Source organism: Neophocaena asiaeorientalis, unplaced genomic scaffold (genome assembly GCF_003031525.2).
Source record: "Neophocaena asiaeorientalis asiaeorientalis breed wild unplaced genomic scaffold, Neophocaena_asiaeorientalis_V1.1 scaffold264, whole genome shotgun sequence".
Classification (NCBI taxonomy): domain Eukaryota; kingdom Metazoa; phylum Chordata; class Mammalia; order Artiodactyla; family Phocoenidae; genus Neophocaena; species Neophocaena asiaeorientalis.
The window spans coordinates 7,329,556-7,349,712 of record NW_020185332.1 but is presented as its reverse complement, the minus strand read 5'-3'; the positions used below and the strand labels follow the sequence as shown (position 1 = coordinate 7,349,712).

The following is a 20,157-nucleotide window of genomic DNA, read 5'->3' as shown; positions in this document are numbered from 1 at the left end:
ACCCAACTCCAGAATGGGCACTTCTCCCTGATAAAACCATTGAAAATGATGAAACTGGGGACCCTGAAGGGCATGCAGATAGCACTTAGCATGAGGGGTGGGAAGTATCAGGGGTACAAGGGAGAGACTAAGACCGGGGGGAAAAAAGCCGTTTTGAGAAGCTGAATGGTCTAGTGATAACCCAGACCCAACAGCACAAGGAAACATAACGCCGACCATTCGAATGTCACACGTTTGTTCTAATATTGAAAATCTGGTCAAACCTATATCCCGTGTCGGATAAGGCAAACACACTTACAGCTCACTGCTCTGCATAAGCTCAATCAGATCCATAAACAGCACATCACGGTTCCGCTCACAAAAGCCATCCATGTCATAGGATACCTGGCCAAGAATGGAAAGATATCGAATTTTATCCTTTAAGTATTTCATTGAACAAAACATCCAAGCTGGCATGGCTATCCTCCAGAGAGTGTGTGTATTTCCAGATATAACAATTGGGCTTTCATCCCGACCTGTCACATTAAGGCTGTGCATGTTTTAACTTGTTAGATGACTTCAGCTGGCGATGGCCTGGAGATGCTGATGGATGGTCTCTGGCTGCTCACACGATCCAAATGATACATGACCAGGACCCCAACTCTCTTGATTACATAGCCCTTCTTCGATGGATCTATAGGGGTATGTAAATAATACACTTTATTCTTTCTCTAAATTTTAGGTCAGATGGAGTAAAATAAAACTCTCTATGCTCACTAAATGCACTGCAGTGGGCCACGTCATCTGAGGCTTTTCGATTTCTCCTACAAATGGTGTCAGAGTTAGATCAGTTTAGTTGAAGTCTCATGCTCAAGGACCCTCCTTGGTTAATAAGAGACTTATTGGGATGAAGGGTGAGACCAATGAATTTCCACAGTACTAGGAAGTCCCCAAATATCTTGACATCAATCTACTTACCTGTGCATCACCAGTACCCACACAAAGCTTGGTACCCAGTAGCACCCAGTAAGTAATCATGCATTTTATGAGAACAAACCCCAAAGTGAGCCTCTGGTCCTTATGTATACTCCCAGGGAGGATGGGCAAGTAAAAAATGCAAGCTTGTGACGGCATAAGAGGCGAGAAAAAATCTCATTCCTTCAGCAGTTAATATATAGGTTGGGGCTTCCCTGGTGGCGCAGTGGTTGAGAGTCTGCCTGCTAATGCAGGGGTTTGATTCATGCTTATTTTATATGAAGGGTGATTCATGCTAAAAAATACACAGTGGTGTATACGCACTATCTTTTGTTTGTCTCTCCAAATATTTCACGGGTCCCATGTTGCTGAATGAATGAATGATGGATGAATAAAACACAGTGAGGCACATAAAACTCTGTGGACATGGCTTTCAGTTGCCTCGTGAGAAAACAGATTACAGACCCAAAGGCTTAATACAGATAGACATTGAAAAGGATAGCTTCCCCTTTCCTGCTGAAGCCCTGCTCCCTGGCCATACCTTCCCAGCATAATGGTGAATAATGAAGCCTTGGTTCCAGCTGTTGAAGTGCTCATGGTTCCCAATCTGCATCTGAAGTTTCTGGAGCAGCGTCTGATCCGCTCCCTCACCCACCGCGTGCATCGTGGCACATACATCATCCAGGATGCTCATGATCCCAGGGGGGTTCTGATGGGACCAAGAGAGCAAAGTCCCAACTCAGTGACTGTTTTAAAACATATAACGTTTATCAGGTCTTTCCTTAAGCAAGGAAACCGCTCCCTAGATTTAAGATACCGTCTTGAAAGTCAATCTTTCCCTTTGAGGGAGAATGCTATTAATAATCCCCAATGGGAGTCACCACCACTTAGATCTAACGATGGGGGGAAAGTCCATTTTCAAAAAAAAAAGAGAATAGTTTAACTCCCCGAAGTTCTATTCAAAGCCATAAACAGAAAGATCATTATCTGCTCACTCCTATTTGTACTAGGTTGATTTTTTAAACCCTAAAGATAAAAACATTTTCCTTGGATCCTAATTCATTTCTTAATGTTCGCTTTCAGCCTGTTACCCATATAGACATGGTTAATACAGCTACACACTGGACACATTCTATCATGTATTACTTTTTCTGCATAGCACTAGTTTATAAATAATCCTGCCGTTTTACACAGTCTTTATACTTATTATTTTGATGGCTGTATTTCCCTACTCTTATATGCTATAGTTTATTTAAAGACTGAGTTCTCTATGGATGTTTTCAGTTTCCAGTTGGGACTTTTATAAAAAAACAGAACACAACAGTACTGTACAGATCCCTCTCTATACCCTTTTATTTCCTTTTGAATAATTTCTAGGGCTAAAGTCCTAGAAGTTGTATAAATGGTCTAGGAGGCAGGGCCAAGTTTATATCTCTTCATATGCTATGCCATCAACATAAGTCATAACTGTCTTCTCTTAAGATTCAGTAACAACCTCCGTTCGTAAATTGGCAATGTACTCATACATGTGTGTATTAACTACGAGAGTAAAACTCTATTTTCACACATATACCCATAAGCAAAATAAATGTAATCGCTAAAACTCTCTGCAAATCAGAGCTGTCACTTTGCTTATTCTAATACAACGACAGAGAGAACAAAAACTCACTTAGTGTAAACCTGTGAGCAGTGAAGAGACACACCAGACCGATACTTACAACTTTGTTCTCGATGAGGTCACACACGATTTTGTTATTAAAGTAATCGATGGGTGTCCATCTGATGCCTTCTTGAACGTATTCTTCCTGTAGAACAGAAAGTGGGAATTCACAGTATTACCCAGTGGAGACCAGCTGGAGCTCTGCACACGATGGATACCACAGGCACAGGAATCATGGGGAAAGAAAAACCTGAATGCCCTTCAATAAAAACCTGCAATCTTAATTTTTTCTAAGAGGAAGAGGAAAGGAGCGTTTCATTGCTTGGTCATTTTTATGTTTGGCTGGGACCATATGAAATTGATCCCATACAATTGTTTTTGACATACAAAAATGGCACTTTAAAATGGCTTAACCTGTAGGTCCAGTTATAGAACAATCTTTTTGAACTCAACATAGCACAGAAGTACAGATTAGCATCTAGGTACTTAAAGGGAAGGCCCCTCATTCAGGTCAGCCGCTCGTTACACTTGATGAACACCATCACACTCTCCTGGTTTTCCTCCTTCCTCATCAGTCTGGCTTTGTTAGCTTCCTTTGCTGGCGGCTCTTTCTTTTTTTCCAGATCCTTATACTGATGGAGACTTTCAGGGCTCAATCTCCCAGCCTTGTTTCCTCTACTCTCATTCTCTAGGTAATTCCAATCAACTCCCTGGCTTAAAATAACACCTATAGCCTAATGACACCTGAATTTATTTCTTTAGTCTAGACTTCCCCACTGAGTTCCAGATTCATATATTGATGTATTTCATATACTGGAAATTTCCACTCAGAGGTATAACAGGCCTCTCAAACCTAACCACGTTCAGCAGTGTTCTGGCCCTCCATCCCTCCACTGTCTCCAACCAACTGCTCTCATCTTACCCTTCAGTAAACAGTCTCCCCATTGGCCCTGTTATTCAAGCTACAGAGGAAGGAATCATCCCTGACTCCATGTCCCTTTGGTAATTATACTGAGCAACTCAGGCTGACTCACTCTCCAAAACATATGCCAAATCTGACCACCTCACCACGGCACCACCTCTACTGCTGCCACCGCTGTCTACTCACCCCCTTTCTTGCCCAGTCTCAGGCAGGAGGCTCCTAACCGGTTTTGAAACTTCCACTCCTGTTTGCCCTCCCCTGCCCCACCCTACCTGTAGGTCTACAGAGCCAGAGCCACCTGGTCAAAAACAAACACAAATCAGCTCACGTCACTCTCTAGTCAAAATTCTCCAATGGCTTCCCAGCGTACTTACTCTAAAATCTGCCACCCCCTACAAAGTTCCTCTGTGATCTAGCCTCCGCCTTCTTCTCCCACCTCAGTCCCTACCATGTCCTCCCTTATGGGTTTGCTCTAGCTACACTGACGGAGTGGAAGAATCCCAGGGCAGAGGTTTCTGTGAAAACCATTGGTCACTGGGGTTCCTAAGCAGAGGCACGAACACGTCCATGAACAAACATTCCTCAAACAGCCCTTGATGTGTGTAATGGGTTGAATGTATCCCCCAAGATGTTGTGTCCGCCTAGAACCTCAAAATGTGAGGAAATAGGATGTCTGTAGGTATAATAATTAGCTAGGAATCTCGTAAATAAAATTAACGTGGATTTAGGGTGATCCCTAAATCCAATGACTGGCGTCTTTATAAGAGAAAAGAGAATGAGATTTGGATGCAGACAGAAGGTCATGTGAAGACAGAGGCAGAGATTGAAGTTATGCTGCCACAAGACGAGGAACGCCAGGAGCCACCACAAGCTACAAAAGGCAAGGAAGGGTTTTCTCCTAGAGCCCTTGGAACGAGTGTTACCCTAGTGACATTTTGATTTTGAATTCTGGCCTCCTGACCTGGGAGAGAAAAAAATTTTATTGTTTTAAGCAATCCAGTGTGTGGTACCTTATTACAGCGACCCAAGAAATCGACAAAGAGTAGGTAGCAGGATAAAAGGGAACGTGCCCTGGACTTTCAAAAGGTAGTATAAGCAAGACAAGTTACCTCAAGTCCAAATTTAAATACCAGCTTTGTTAAAGACACATTTATTTTTATGTTAGGTTGGGAGCAGAGCAGATCTGAGAAAACCAAGTTCTCCTTTGGAACACAGTATATGCCACAGACAGCTGGGGTTGGAATAGGCTTCCATTTCTACTTGGTCAATGAGTCAGAGAGTAGTAAAAACAGCCAGTCCTAAGTCCAACTTCACAGCATCATTTACTTAAAGAAGAAAGAAAAGGTAGCAGATGGTGTTTTTACTTCAGACTAAAATGTCACAGTGGCATATGGTATTTCTGCCTGACTCTATTAAGTACATTTCCTAATACAAGACTAAAATCTGAATCTATTACCGAAAGAGAGAAATCTATACCCTTTAAAACAAAACAAATTAGAAATAGAACAAGATGAAGGAAGGGGGACTGCTCACCTGTTCTGCCTTTAATGTGAGTTCAATAAAAATCTGCTGTAATTTTTCATTAACAAAATTGATACAAAACTGTTCAAAGCCATTTTTCTGGGGAAAAAAAAAGAAAATGTTACTTTCATGTAATTGTTTCTGCAAAATCATTTTAAAGTCATTTGTTGAGTGATTTAGTGAAAAGCCTTAACAGAAATGTTGGAGGCATCAGTAGAAAGCAGCATAGTTTATATTTAGGAGAAACTAATTTGGTAAAGGTACATGAAGAACTCAGAGGCAAAAATGAGCCATGATGGTTTTTTTTCCATGGCCTAGAATTATTTCTTTCAAGCCAGGTAAAAAGTATCTCCCTTCGTAGTCTCCAACTACTCAAACTGGTCTTACCTGAAATATTTCAAAGCCATAGATGTCTAGGACACCAATGTTGTATTCCTCGTGGTCCTTCTCCATCGCTTTGTTGATGGACTAGAAGAAAGTAACCAGCATGGTAAGTAATTCCTTTTACATTCATATTAAAAATGGGCATGCATGGGGGGAAGGGAAGCAGCTACTCCTGGTTACTAGAAATAGAGGACGACAAAAAGACAGGTGAATTGCCCCTTAAAAAAGGTCTCAGTGCAATGTCAAGTACTTTGGGAAACCACCAGAATCTAATAAAAACTAGTCTGGTAGGGAAAAAAAAGTTTGCTTAATGATGAAAACCACTCATTTCTGGCAGAGCTAGTTTCTCTCAAGAAGTCTTAAGATTTAGAAGAAAATATCATCTTGGGTGATTGAAGTCAAACCTATTTCACAAAAAGAACCAATATTCATTGCAAGGTTTGTAAATATTATTTCCATTGACCCCATTCAGTACAGGCATACTTCAGAGATACTGCAGGTTTGCCTCCAGACCACTGCAATAAAGCAAATGTCACAAAAAAGTGAGTCACAGCGTATCTCTGGGTTTCCCAGTGCATATAAAAGTTATGTTTACACTATACTGCAGTCTATTAAGTGTGCAACAGCATTACATCTAAAAAAAAGTACATACTTTCATCAAAAAGTACTTTATTGCTGAAAAATGCTATCTTCTGAGCCTTTAGCAAGTCACAGTAGTAACATCAAAGATCACAGAGTGCCATCACAAATATAATAATGAAAAAGTCTGAAATATCGCGAGAGTTACCAAAACGTGACACAGAGACACGAAATGTTGTAGGAAAGATGGTACTGGCAGATTTGTTCAACAGAGTTGCCACAAACCTTCAATTTGTAAAAAAACACAGTATCTGCAAAGCACAGTAAAATGAGGGATGCCCTGTAGTCAATTAATGATCACCTAACATAATACGGCAGGAATGTCAAGAAGACAGTCTCTATTCTCAGAGGCAACTATGGATAGTGATACCATAAATTAGTATTAAAGGGATGGCAATAAAAGCAGCTTACACATATTCAACAATCGCCTGTGCCAGGCTTCGCTAAGGGCTTCTCAAGTGTTGTTTCATTTAATTCTCACTACAATTCTCTTAACAACAGTGATAACATCATAAAGCATAAGATCCTACTGGACAAGAGGAAGGGTCTGGAATTAAATTTAAGTAGTATGATGACTATATCTGTGTTCTTGACCACTGTGAGGAGAGACGTGTAATCAATGGAACAGACAATGACAGGAGGGTAGGTGGAGGTGAGAGGGGGTTGGTGAGGACTGCAGGGGAGGGAGGAATGTAGGAGGAAAATTCCTGGGGGTGGTGAACAACTGGATGAATTTTTAAGTACCAGAGGTGTTTTCCAGGTGAAGAAAAGGACACTCATCTTTTATGAGTCAATGGGTAATGATACATAGCACTTAGCCCAGTGCCTGGCAAACAGTCAGGGCTTAGTAAATGTCAGCTCCAATTAGTATCGCTTATCTATCTCATTATACCACACAAAAAATCAAGGGAAGACAGAAAGGAAATAAGGTGGGAAGGCCAGCACCGGAAGGTGCACTGAACAGAGACAAGAGATGTGGGTTCTAATCCCAGTTCGGCACTACCCTCTTGCTGAATGGCCTTGGGTGAAACCACCAACACTCAGGGCTAAGATTCCCTTCTCAGTAAAAATGAGGGGCCTGGACAAGGTAAAAGAATGACTAATGTTTCGTTGTGACCCTGACCTTCCCAAGCAATCTGACCCTTAAAATAACCACAAGTAGTACACAGAATAATTACCCTGTCCTGCCCCGACTTACTCAACCCTGAACACACCAACCATACTTTAAGCCTTACAGATGTTGCTGCCTGGACTCAAACACAGACTTTTTGGATCTAATGGCCAGGCTGCTGTCCCTTGACTAGGGTCCCCCTGGGGTCCTTTCTGGCTTGAACATATAAAAGGCAGAGGAATGAAATAGCTGGAGCACTGCCGAATTACCTGGGCTCAATTCCTAGGTTTATCACTTAATAGTGGTGTGCCCTTGGGGAAGTTCCTTAACCTCTCTGTGCCCGTTAGCTTGTCCGTAAAATAGAGATAATAATACCTAAGTCACAGGGTTGTTGTAAAAATTAAGTTATTTTTTTCTAAACTACTTAGAACAGGATCTGCCACATAGTAAGTGCTATATAAGTGCTTGCTATTATTATTCTACCATTTAGAAGCTACAGTGATTAACAGACTGCCACTGGCAGTTCTACACTGCTGAGAGACTAATTTTCACAATCTATAAGTGGTATACATATATAAATATGTATTTCTATGAATATGTATAGATAATATCTATACGGTCATGCCATCATTTAAAAACTATATGGCAGTTTAAAAAATATATCCAAGAAGTCTCTGATACTCTTCCCCGCCAAAAGTGGAACCTAATTCCCCTCTCCTTAACTGTGGACTGTACTTAGTGACTTGCTTCTAATGAACAGAAGATGGCACAGTGGCAATATCTGAGGACATTAAAAGCTTCGTGGCTTCTTCCTTGCTCTCTCTTAGACTATCCACTCTGGGGGAAACCAACTGTCATGTTGGGAGGATACTCAAGCAGCCCAGAAAAGAGGCCCATGTAGCAAGGAACTGAGGCATCTTGCCAACAGCCATATGAGTGCACCATCGTGGAACCACGTTCTCCAAACTCAGTCAAGCCTTGTAGTTTTTTCTTTTTTTGGCTGCATTGGGTCTTCGTTGCTGTGCATAGGCTTTCTCTAGTTGCGGCGAGCAGAAGCTACTCTTCATCGCAGTGTGTGGGCTTCTCATTGTGGTGGCTTCTCTTCTCTAGAGTACAGGCTCTAGGCAAGTGGGCTTCAGCAGTGGCTTGCGGGCTCTAGAGCGCAAGCTCAGTAGTTGTGGCGCATGGGCTTAGTGGCTCCGTGGCATATGGGATCTTCCCGGACCAGGAATCAAACCCGTGTCCCCTGCATCGGCAGGCGGAGTCTCAACCACCGCGCCACCAGGGAAGTCCAAGCCTTGTAGTTCTAATCAGCATCTTGACTGCACTCTCATCCTTGAATCAGAACCACCAAACTAAGTCACTTCCAAATACCTGACCCACAGAAACTATGAAAGAATACATGCTTACTGTTTTAAGCCACTAAGTTTTTGGGTTAATTTGTAACATAGCAGTAGATGACAAGTACAGCATTCTAAACCTTTAGACTCAAGGATTCATGACCATGGGTCTCCTCTTTTTCTGGCCTGTAGTCCTGGCTTTACTAAATATTTTGTCCACAAGAGGCTGTTACCATATTAGAGTCTTGCTGGACAATGCTAGAAGTAAAAGTGGAAAAGTAGAAAATGATCGCAGGGTGAGGATAAAAAGTGGAGGAGTAAAGTAACGGTTATAAGGAATGAGACAAAACACGGAAACAAAGCTCTGAGAAGTTTCACTCTTTATATGATGCTAAAATACGAAGCATCAACCATGCCAACCTGTGTTTACTTACATCTACCAAGAAATCAAAGACCCTGGAGTGCAGGGCCTTGGCGAGCGCGTCCCTGGTGTAACACGCCTGCTCCACATTGAGGGTCACGTGGATTGACTCCGACTTGCCTCCCCACTTGCTGTCCATCTGCCGGCTCGTTAGCTTTTCTTTCAGCCGGTCCTGGTTGATCCCCAGGAGATAGGCAGGAAAAGCCAAAACTATACAAAACAAAATAAAACATGACTGTCTTTCAGAATTTTAACAATTCATCTCACAAATACATGGAGACGCTTGTGTGTGTGTGTGTGCTCATATAGAAGACATCGTCATTGGCCCCCAAGAACTTTCACTTAATGAAGACTGCTTATCAGCATTCCCACACACACCCATCCACTTTGTTTTTCCCAATTGGTCTATTACATGAGTCAATTCCTATGATGACTGAGACTTCCAATAATACAAATCGGGATCCAAGAAGGGTGGCAAACCAATCCCCCCTATTGAGATCACAGCCACATGCCTAAAATGGACATCTTTCCAAGCTTGCAGCAAGACAGCCCGGAAGGAACTAAATCAAGAAACATTTCCTTGGCTCCGTATAATTGTTTTTCTTCCTTTTTGGTGCAGTGTTTTCATAGAATCATCATTCCCAAACAGTTTGAAGCACCTGATACCATCAAGCTCAAAGATAACAAATCACATGGTTATTGAGTGCTCACCATGTGTAGGGTTACTAAAGAGAGAGGACAGGATATAAAGTATTTAAGAAATCTTAAAGACAATCTAGATGAGGCAAAGGTGGTTTATCAAATAAAGAAGCCTACAGAAAGCTGAGTATGTAGCACAGACAGACAATAAAGTCCTGGAGGAATTTAGAACAGGAAGATATTACAGTTTGCCGGGGTGGTCAAGGAAGATGTGGGATTTGGGGGATGGCAGCTCAAAGGATGAACAGGACTTGTACAGATGCAGAGGAAGAAAGAAGAGGGAGACAGGGGAGTGGAATGTGCAAAGGCAAGGAGGCAAGAATGTGGGAGATACAGCTGAGGTGTGTAGCACTAGCTGGAGATGAAAGTCAAGGTAGGTGATTAAAAGATTAGGATGGGGCTTCCCTGGTGGCGCAATGGTTGAGAGTCCGCCTGCCGATGCAGGGGACGCGGGTTCGTGCCCCGGTCCGGGAAGATCCCACATGCCGCGGAGCGGCTGGGCCCGTGAGCCATGGCTGCACGTCCGGAGCCTGTGCTCCGCAACGGGAGAGGCCACAACAGTGAGAGGGCCGGGGACCGCCAAAAAAAAAAAAAAAAAAAAAAAAAAAAAGATTAGGATGAATTCCAATGGTGGAGGGCCTGAATGGTAGGTGATATTTGGGTTGGAGTCAAATGAAGCCTGGATGACTTCTAGAGAGGGGTGTTACTTGATTTCCCTGGGGTGGTGTACAGAGTGATCGGTGGTATTCATATCTCAGAACACCCACCCAATCCTAAGGACGTGTAGTTGGCATAGTTTGCGGTCAGTTCGAATTGAAAAGGTGAGGTTCTCATGGGTCCGCAAATTGTTTCAGGTCAAGAAACTCACCAAGAGGGGGGGCTAGTGATATAAACAGATTTTTCTTGACTTTTGGTCAAAATACTCTAATGTGAATAAATGACAAGAATGACATCCCTGCACATCAAAGAATGCTCAGATTTTTTTTCCAGTATGAATGGAAGATGTTCATGGACACAAATCAAAATTTTGAACTTGGATATGAGTTTTCTTTTTCTGCATAAAGCTGTGCTAAAATTCTCTGATAAAGGGATTTTATTTATTAAAGACCCTATGATAATGCTCAAAAATCATAAGGCTCCCAATAAAGAATAATCTGTTTGAATTTCACAGATGGTGTTTGAATGTAACAGGCTGACATTTCTCAGTATATACCTTCCAATGAGATTAAGTCAGTGAATGCATTTTGAAAAAGTGTAATGCCAGAACAAGGTATTTATTAACTATAGGACTGTTCCACAGAAACACTATGACAAGTAGAGGGCTTCCTTTTTCAAAGGGCATGTGAACAAAATTAAATGCACTCATTCGCCAATGGCCATTTTTTTCAGTTTAGTTTTACTGTTGACATGTATGTTTAGGACTCTGGATGTGTCCTCTAACGAAAGAAAATCACCTTGCACAGAACGAGGACAGAAGACGCCCATAAATCACACTGGACATACGCAGCTCTGCAGCGAAACTCAAGAGACATTTATCAAAGTGTCTGACGTCGAGGAGGCCTTCATTAAGGGGAAACTATAATGTTGGTTATTATCACTCTCACCAGGCAGATAGCATGTAGATTAAATATGGGCTTCTCACAAGCCCCCAATCATGCTAAAGTAGGCATATGGTTAAAACGGTTGGTAGAAAAGTTTATGCTATTACCTTTACGACCACAGCTAAAGATATAAAGCAATACGGACTAAGTTCTTGGGTCCTTGAGACAAAACAGACAGGACTAACAAGGAAACATGACATTCCTTCCATGCCTCGTACCTCTTCTGTAGAAAAGAAGACGGCACAAGTGAAGGATCACAGGCACTTGAAAAACAAGGCATGGAGTTTGGCCAAGAATCAGAGCCACAGGCTTAGGGAAACAGCTAAGAAGTCTAGAGAGGAAATCTAGTACTTGCTTTCCAAAAAATCCATGCCATGTCTTTCAGGTACTAGCTTTTATGTCCTCCTGTCTTCAGTGACTGCCCTGGTGCTGAAATTATAGGGCTACTCACATTGACTTCCTTCGGGCTGTGAATTTCCACAAGGGTGTATGCTAGGGTGGCTGGATAGGAGCGGCAATATGGAAGGTCGGAGGCTGGGGGAGTGGCGTCAGGAGGAGGGCAAGGAGAAGGCATTGATTAATTAAAAATGCTGATGTAACTCTGGTAAAGAGTTAAGCAGAACATAAAAGAACCTGCTAGAAAGTAATGTTTTAGCACATTTTGATAATGAGGATAGATTTCTATTACTGCACTCAAGTGTAAAGCAAAGTTGGATTTAATTTTTCCATTTAAGTATAGGGACGTATAGGGAAGATAGAGAAACCGAAAAGATATAGCAAAGCAAAAGTCCCTGTTACAAATTTAAAAGAAACGGCAAGGGGCTTCCCTGGTGGCGCAGTGGTTGAGAGTCCGCCTGCCGATGCAGGGGACATGGGTTCGTGCCCCGGTCCGGGAAGATCCCACATGCCGCAGAGCGGCTGGGCCCGTGAGCCATGGCCGCCAAGCCTGCGCTCCGCAACGGGAGAGGCCACAACAGTGAGAGGCTTGCGCACCCAAAAAAAAAAAAAAAAAGAAACAGCAAGGTATATGTGGTGTATCAGTCTTGGGTGTTGAGGTTCTGTGCTTTCTAACCCGTTAATAACGGGTCAATTTATTTATAGCACTGTCAATTTATTCCCGTGGTTATTTAAGTAGTATTTTTATTTCCTTCAACAAAGTTCTTAGGTTAATTTGTATTTAATATCTTGCTTCAGTAGGCCAGCTGTGATGGGAGTCTTAGCAATTTTTTCTACAATACAAGAGCTAAGGAAAGTCTGCTTTCTTCCTTTATAAAAACATAGGCTAGCCCTTCCCTCTATAAATCTATTCCATATATAAACTCGAATGTGAGAAAGATGACACAAACCAGGTTATTCATTTTAAGTAATTAGAAGCGCAAAAGATGTGAAACCATCTTTATGTCAATCAACAGATGATTGGTTCAATAAATTACAGTATAGCCCGGCAACAGAATGCTAATGCAGCTGTAAGAAGGATGACGCTTCTTAATGAATTGATACAGAACAAGCTCCAAGATATAACTTGAAGTGAAAAAAGCAACTGTAGAACATGTTATATGCTCCCATTAACATACAAGAGTGGGGAAAAAAGAACAGACATGAGTAGTTTCTCAGGAACACAATATTCCCTTGAAGGGAATACAAGAGATTGGAAACAGTGTTTCTCTCGGGGGAGGGAAATAAGTCGACTAGCAAAGGGGTAGATGTGATAACTCTGACCGTGTACCCCCCTGAACCATGTTAAGGTATTACCAACCGAAAGAAAACAAAATGATTGGGAGGAGGACACTTTTCTGTGTTAGACCTCTTTGGCTTCAAGCATAGTCTTTTCTGATCTCCATCCCTGCACCACTTCCAATCAGGGGATTTCATAGTCAGTTGCCAATCCTGGGCTTTACCCAGTTGGCTGAGGAGCCTACTTCCTCTGGACACTCATGTGCAAGGAACCACTTCTTGGCTCAAGCACCCAGGGAAATGCTTGCTGTGTCAGAGTCATGACATTTTTCTCCCGCCTACAGAGGCAGTAAAGGATTGTACTATCCAAGAAGGCAAGAGAATTCCAGTCTACGTCCACAGAAAACTACCAAGAAATTGGAGAGATCAGTGTTGAAAGGCAAGTGTTCGTCACCCTCCTGGACACATACATGCACTTGTTAAATGGGAAGGATAAAGTACATGAAGTCTAGAGACAAAGTTATCATTATTGTTAGGTTGTGTTTCTAGACCCTATGGACACCCTGTGCGTTTATTGTTTTCCACCCCACTCCCTTCCCTGGTAAACATAATTCACGTTTCTCTTTATCAGACAGACATCGAAAGTTGGCAGAGCTTCCCTCTTTTATCCCCAAAGAAAACAAAAATATAAAAAAGAACCTTATTTGGAATGGAAAGAGCCTTACTGCACTGTCAGCAACGAGTAGGATACTATTTATTACCAGGCATCTAAATTTACCATCTTTGAAGAATGCTGAGAAAGGAAGAAACGTCTCCCTGGGTGGTTAAAGGATGTGTGGGTTCTGAGAGCAGCCTGGAAAGCCAACTGATGCCTAAGAGCCTAAAGTCACATGCCGCGGCGGCTGTGGCGCAGCAGAGCACATAGAACTAGTAACATGCCTCTTGTACGCCTCATTTCTTCTCAAAGAGTAAAAGCGATCATTCAGGTCTTCAGGCTCTGACTGCTACAGAGAGGACATTAAAGGCCGTCACCAGCAATACCAACACAACAGTCAGGGTCCATTTTTTTTTTTTCCTGTTTTCAGAAGCCCGGTCTAATGCAACCCATGGGGCAACTTATACACATGAGTTTTTCTTATGTATATATAGCCTGTGATGCTCTTTAGAACCTTTAGGTGAATATCAACCCTAAAGATCAGTTACAGAAAAGATTTTTAGTAGGAGACAAATCTTACTCATCTTCATTAAAGTATCACTCTATTTTTAAACCTATATGTGAAGTTCTGCCAGATTTCCCCAAAGTTAATCATAAACTGAAACAATCTCATTAATGGTCCACAGTGTGAGTGTACAGAAGAGGCACAGACGCCCATGAGGCCGTTAAGCTCTGCCACAGCAGGACACCTAAGTGTTCTCAGCCTCTCTTACCAAAAAACCCAGAGCAAAGGAAAGTGGTGTGTAACTTCTGATCGGCACTAAACAACTGCGTCCCCTCATTTGGCAACTGGGTGCCCACACCACTCACACTCTTCACTCTCCACGGCCGCGTAGTTGCCAACTTCCTTGAAGCTGATGTTTCCCAGGTGGAGAATTCCCGCCACTATCTGCAGCACCAGCGTCTGCTCCTCCGCGAAGATCCCAATCACGTTCATCGCGTGCTGGAAAAGAAGAGAGAAGCGATCCAGACAAGCGGGTCCCCAGCTATGGAAGCACGTCAGAAAGACGCCAAACTGCGTGTGCAGTTACGCTTGGCTTAAGTCTGCGATGGCAGCAGGAAGTCCCTGACATTTCCACTGACCAACGCCCCCTCACACATTCAAGTCTCAACATGGTGCTGGAAAGGCAGTTCCGTCTTTACACAGAGAACGTGTAATCCTCCAGGAATAAGGGCGAGAGAGCTCTGGAGGAAACACACTCAGATGGAGCGGCAGCTGCACGGTCAACAAGTCTGTTTTCGTCCCTTAGTTTTCTCCTTGTTGCCACTCCTCTCCCTCCAAGGGCAACAGTGCCCCTTTTCCAGCCACTCTCAATACTCAGAGATCTTCCTCTTCACTGGCAGGGCTGAGAATAAATTGTACTTGCAAAAGGATCGTGATTAAAAAATCTCCAGGAAAATCAAATAAAAGCATCATTAGAAAAGCCTTGTTTCTGAGGTCCATTAAATTCAATAAAAGGAGCTGAGATGCCTGAGTCTTAGATACCAATATCCTAAGAGAACTGCACTCTAGGACCAATGCAGGCCTATCTGCATTTTTTTCTCCCAGCTCCTCTGAGACCATGTGGCCCCTTGATGCCATCTTCCTCCCTGGCACCCGGGACACATGAGCACAAAGGTCAGCTTCCCCTCAACTGTACCTCTAACTGCCCATTCTCCCACTTGATTGTGGATCTGGGCTGAGGGATGAGGCAGGCTGGTACCCGACTCAAAGGGCAGTGGTGATGCAGTTCTTTGAGGCTAAATGGGTGAACAGCCCACCTTCAGAAAGTTCTGGATTGACTTAGTAAGTCATTTCCCCAAGGACGTGAACCCTCAATAATCTACCTGGATTCATACCTTGTACCATAAAACACATAAATTGTGAAGAGAATGGAGTAGAGGCTCTCCTTCTGACCTATAAATACAGAGGGGAAGAGAAAGCGGGTGGAGAAGAGACTGAAGGTGTTCTAAGATTTCTAAACCTGATTAAGATCATAAGAGCAGTTTTTGCTTTGCCTTTGTAAGGAAACAGTTCAACAACTGTATAAGCTGTTGGCAAACAGGTATGGTAAATGCATTACCCACAGTAGTTTTTATCTCTTAATCAGAGCACCTGCAGCAGGTAATGATGAATTTTTTTTTTTTTTTTTTTTTTACCCATTTAAAATCATTAAGTGGTCCTCCAGCAACTGGGCACATGGCTATTTAAGGGTGTTTACAAGTGTGTTTCAGAAAATGGAGTGCTTCCAGCGGCATGAGGTGGGAATATCGGGCTGTTCTTTGCTTTGCTAACCCCCCCTGCCCTTTCTGCCATAGGCAATGCCCGGTCTGAAGAGCTGCCCCGCGCCAGCACTTACCAGAGTTTCCTGAAACTCCTTCCTGTCGTCAATGCCATCCACCGTGAAGGACCCCGAGAGGCTCAGGTAGTAATAATAATCCATGGTGGTGATGCCCAGGCTGTGCTTCTGCTCTGCGGAGGCGCCCTCGATGAGCTGGAACAAGAGAAAGTGGCGTGTGCGTGGAGTGGCCCAGAAAGCAATCGAATGTACCGCACGGTTCCTGTCACCACCAGCCCCAGAGCCCAGGCGATGAGACTTTCTATGCCTGCTTCCCAAACGGATGGGTGGTCCGGTCGCAAAAATATGGAGGGGCTTCAGCATATCTGCTCTCTGTGTCGTAGCCCCAAATCATCCTTGCTAATTCTTAACTCTGATTAGACCTGCAAGAGCTGAGAATTTTCCCTTGTCCGATAAAGGGAACTGCACGGTCACAATGGTGAGATCCCTTGGAAAAGTGGAAAGCAAGCCAGATTACAATTACTTTCTTCCTGCTCAACTTGCACATGGCTTTTTAAAGTGCAGCTGGACCCTCCCTGCTTCTCACTGCAGGGTGCATATTCAAGAACAGCCTCAGGCCCCCCATGCTGGTGTCCTGTCCCTCGGCTTTCTGTTCTATCTCTGGTATTTGCCTTAGCTGTGAGAAAGACCCTTTTAGGTGTGCTGGAAAATGTTCAACTACCCATTCTTGAGCTGGGGGTGGGGACTAGAGTTGTAGTTTGCTGACTTTCATGGTGTGAATCCTCCTACCATAACCAAACTACCAACAAATGTCCCTGAAGGGAGAAATGCGAACAGCCCATGCAAGCCAGTGCCAGCCACCGGCTCCCAGGTGGCAGGAGCTAGCCCCCATCCACACTCCTCCGTCCTGGTCAAGTTCCTCATGTCACCCCGGCTCCACACCCTTAAAATAGGGAACCTCATCTCCATGACCGAGAAGCTCTAGGTCATTTGACGACATCAGGTTCCCTGAGTTTTTTCCCCTAAATCCTCAAAATCTTTTTGCACCACTCTCTTCCTTTCTTCCTTCTGGCTGTTTTTTTCTTCTTTTGTCTAAGAAAGAATTTCCCCCACCTCTTTCTCAGTCTTCTCCCCATAGTATGTAGCTCCCTGAATCTTCAAACACCCCTTTCTTTAATTCTCTCCCATCTACAAACACATGCTGCGCTTTGCCTCCTCTAGAAGCTTTTCCTTGCCTCTTTCCTTGAGATCCTTCAAGCTACAGAACCTGCCTCCTCATCTGGCTTCTTTCTCGCCATCCCCATTCTGATGAAATAACCCTCATGGCTACTTTCCAGTGGCTGAGGCCACCAGGCTTTTCTTGATCCCCAGGCCCTTGCCCCATCCTTCCCCCCAAAGCACTGAACATGGGATCCTGGCCCACACTCCCCTCCACCGAGCTCCCTCTGGCTTTGGTGACACTGCAGGATCTTGGCTTTCATCCTCTGACTACTTCCCTGGTTCCTCAATGCCTCCTCATCCTATAGGTGGTCCCCAGGTCCCCAAGTCCTATATGGGCATGGTTTTTCTCTCCACACTCACTCCCACAGGAGTCTCCCCTATTTCACAGCTTCGACTTTTACTTCTATGTCAGAATCTGGAACTCTGTCTTCCCCTGATCTCATCACATCCCCAGTCTCTAATCTGGGGATTTCCAACCTGCAGGAAGAGGAATCTGGAGGGGCGTGGGGCTGCCATTTATTAAAAGGTGTCTGGGAAATAATTATGAACTTCTGTCTGGTGCTCAATAAATAATACAGTATGTGTGTGACGCATGAAATTACTTTTCAAACATCTGTACATGTTACTTGGGCTGATATAATTAAAAACATTACTGAATTAACAGAAGCTTCTGGTCATTTATGTACGCTTTCAACCAACAGATGCCAACCAGAAGAATTATTTGCCATCACCTAACATGTCTATGTAATTGAAAAGACTGAATGTGAGCTACCAACACAGCTTAACTGCCTTCCAATCCAATGAGCTTCGAACTATAACAAAAAATAAATTAAAAAACCACTGCAGGCCAACTCTTCAAAGAAAATCTAACGTGGATCCCCGATATATGAAGTATTAATACATAAATCCATACATTAAAAAATTGTGTATGGGGGGCTTCCCTGGTGGCACAGCGGTCGAGAGTCCACCTGCCGACGCAGGGGACACGGGTTCGTGCCCCGGTCCGGGAAGATCCCACATGCCGCGGAGCGGCTGGGCCCGTGAGCCTTGGCCGCTGAGCCTGCGCCTCCGGAGCCTGTGCTCCGCAACGGGAGAGGCCACAGCAGTGAGAGGCCCGTGTATCGCAAAAAAAAAAAAAAAAAAGTTGTGTATGGTATCATTAAATTTTTTAAATACTTAAAAACATTTTAAAAATAGTCAAGGCAAAATGACTGCTGAAGCCTGGAACACAAGTTCAAAGCAGCCGGCATACTGTTCTAGCACCAAATTCTCCATGGCTTCTGAGAGTCTAAGCCAAAACTTTTTGACCTGGCATGAAAGATCCCAAGTCTATTTCAAGCCTTTTGTCCAACAGTTCACCTTTTGGAGACCTCTGCCCCTGCAGACCAGCTGGGGCCTGACTCATACATTAGCCTACTCCTCCCCCGTCTCCCCTCTCCCTCCCACCCCTGTTTTGTTCAGGCCACCTGACTTGCCTGAGTCAATGTCCCCTTGATGCTATCCTGTGCCTCCTTAACGGCTCTCCTTACCATCCCAGCCAAGTCTCCCCTTGTGAATTCCTATTTGGCAAAGAATAAAACATTCCTACTTTTGTTCTGAAGTGTGCCAACACTTTCTTGATTATTTCACTCTAGGGAAATTTTTGTCTTCTCATCCCAGCTAGAACTTATTGTCCTTGCAGGTAAGGGCATTCTCACAATTCTTTTGCACACTGACGTACACAACCTACAGCAATAAAGACTCCTGGGCTTGCCAGACTAGACTGTCTAAACCTGAGGACTGAGAGAAGACAATTTTAAATGAGGAGAAGGAATAAGGAAGTAGGCAAGAAATAATATAAAGGAAAACCTGGTAAAATATGTGAAAATTCCGCTCTCCGGGGTTCCTCATCACCACCCTAGATTTTTCCAGAAGGAAGTTGGAGATCTTTCCACCATCTGGTTCCCCACCGGGACTGAACTGGATTTCAAAGTATTTTCCCTGCAAGAAAATTAGGGATTTCCTTCAATGGCTGGTGAACAAAAACATGATGTTCCAAACAGGCTTTGGATATAGCATATAATTCAAGGAAATTCATTAATGAAAGATATGTTCTGAATTACTCCCAGTTCTGGTCTAGACTTCCTCACCATTTCCTATCAGACAATACCCCATGTCTTTGTCCAATCACACAATTCTGTATTGAGAGAGAGAATCTATCATTCTAACCTGACTAAATAAGGATACGCTCACTATATCCCTTCCCATTTTCCCCCAGTAGGTGCTTGCCTGCTAAACCGGAAGCTGTAAAGAATAGGACAGAAAGTCACATGGTCCCCTTGATCTAACAAGAGTGAACTCTATCTGCCTCTTTCAGAGGAAGCAAATTTTCCCTTGGGCAGACTTACTTTAACTTTGAGCAAAAGCAATGCCCCTTTACCTCTGGAGCATCTAATATGCTTATGTAAAATAAAAACACTTGGTTATATAAGTCCTTTCCAGCTAGTTATGGGTGTGGGGATTTTTGCTACTGTTGTTAATACTTCCTTTTAAATTACTGCTAATAGGGAACAAAAGAGAATAAAACCCTGGAGGGTAGCTGAAAAAGGTGTCCAGATTGTTAAGTAAATGATTTTTTTTTCCCCCACTACAATCTAGTTTCTCTCCAGTCCTCAGGAAGGTCCAAGAGGGCAAATATAAATGAAGAAAAAGATGAAAATGTGGGTTTTAGGGAGTGCTGTGGCCTAGGGTCAGACTGGAGAGCATGCCCAGCCTAACTGCATTCACATCTAATATTTTTAAAACGTGTATGCTGATGAAACCCCCCCATCTCGGGGCTGAAGCCTGCCAAGCAGCAAGTCTCCAACTAGAACCATAAACTCACTAAGGAGAAGAAAAGCCTGCTGCCTGTTTTTCCTGCTGCCGACAGCACCTAGTACCTGCTGTGTTCCTGCTAAGGTATTCGCCAATTCCAGGTATCAAAAAGGCTACAAAGGAAAGCCACCATCTAACTGTCTATTTGTTTTACTCTGCCGAC

The 20,157-nt window shown here is 43.5% G+C and overlaps 1 protein-coding gene across 1 annotated transcript in view; it reads right to left on the bottom strand.

Annotated features, from left to right (window-relative positions):
- MYO1E (myosin IE) overlaps positions 1-20,157 on the bottom strand; it is a 204,865-nt gene that overhangs the window by 56,076 nt on the left and 128,632 nt on the right. Inside the window, exons 7-15 of the mRNA XM_024735250.1 lie at positions 18,990-19,121; positions 15,981-16,115; positions 14,452-14,584; positions 8,966-9,162; positions 5,445-5,525; positions 5,070-5,156; positions 2,673-2,759; positions 1,496-1,663; positions 299-384 (exon numbers count right to left, since the gene is read on the bottom strand). Coding sequence (XP_024591018.1) covers positions 299-384; positions 1,496-1,663; positions 2,673-2,759; positions 5,070-5,156; positions 5,445-5,525; positions 8,966-9,162; positions 14,452-14,584; positions 15,981-16,115; positions 18,990-19,121 — 1,106 coding nt within the window. The remainder of the gene's footprint in view (positions 1-298; positions 385-1,495; positions 1,664-2,672; positions 2,760-5,069; positions 5,157-5,444; positions 5,526-8,965; positions 9,163-14,451; positions 14,585-15,980; positions 16,116-18,989; positions 19,122-20,157) is intronic.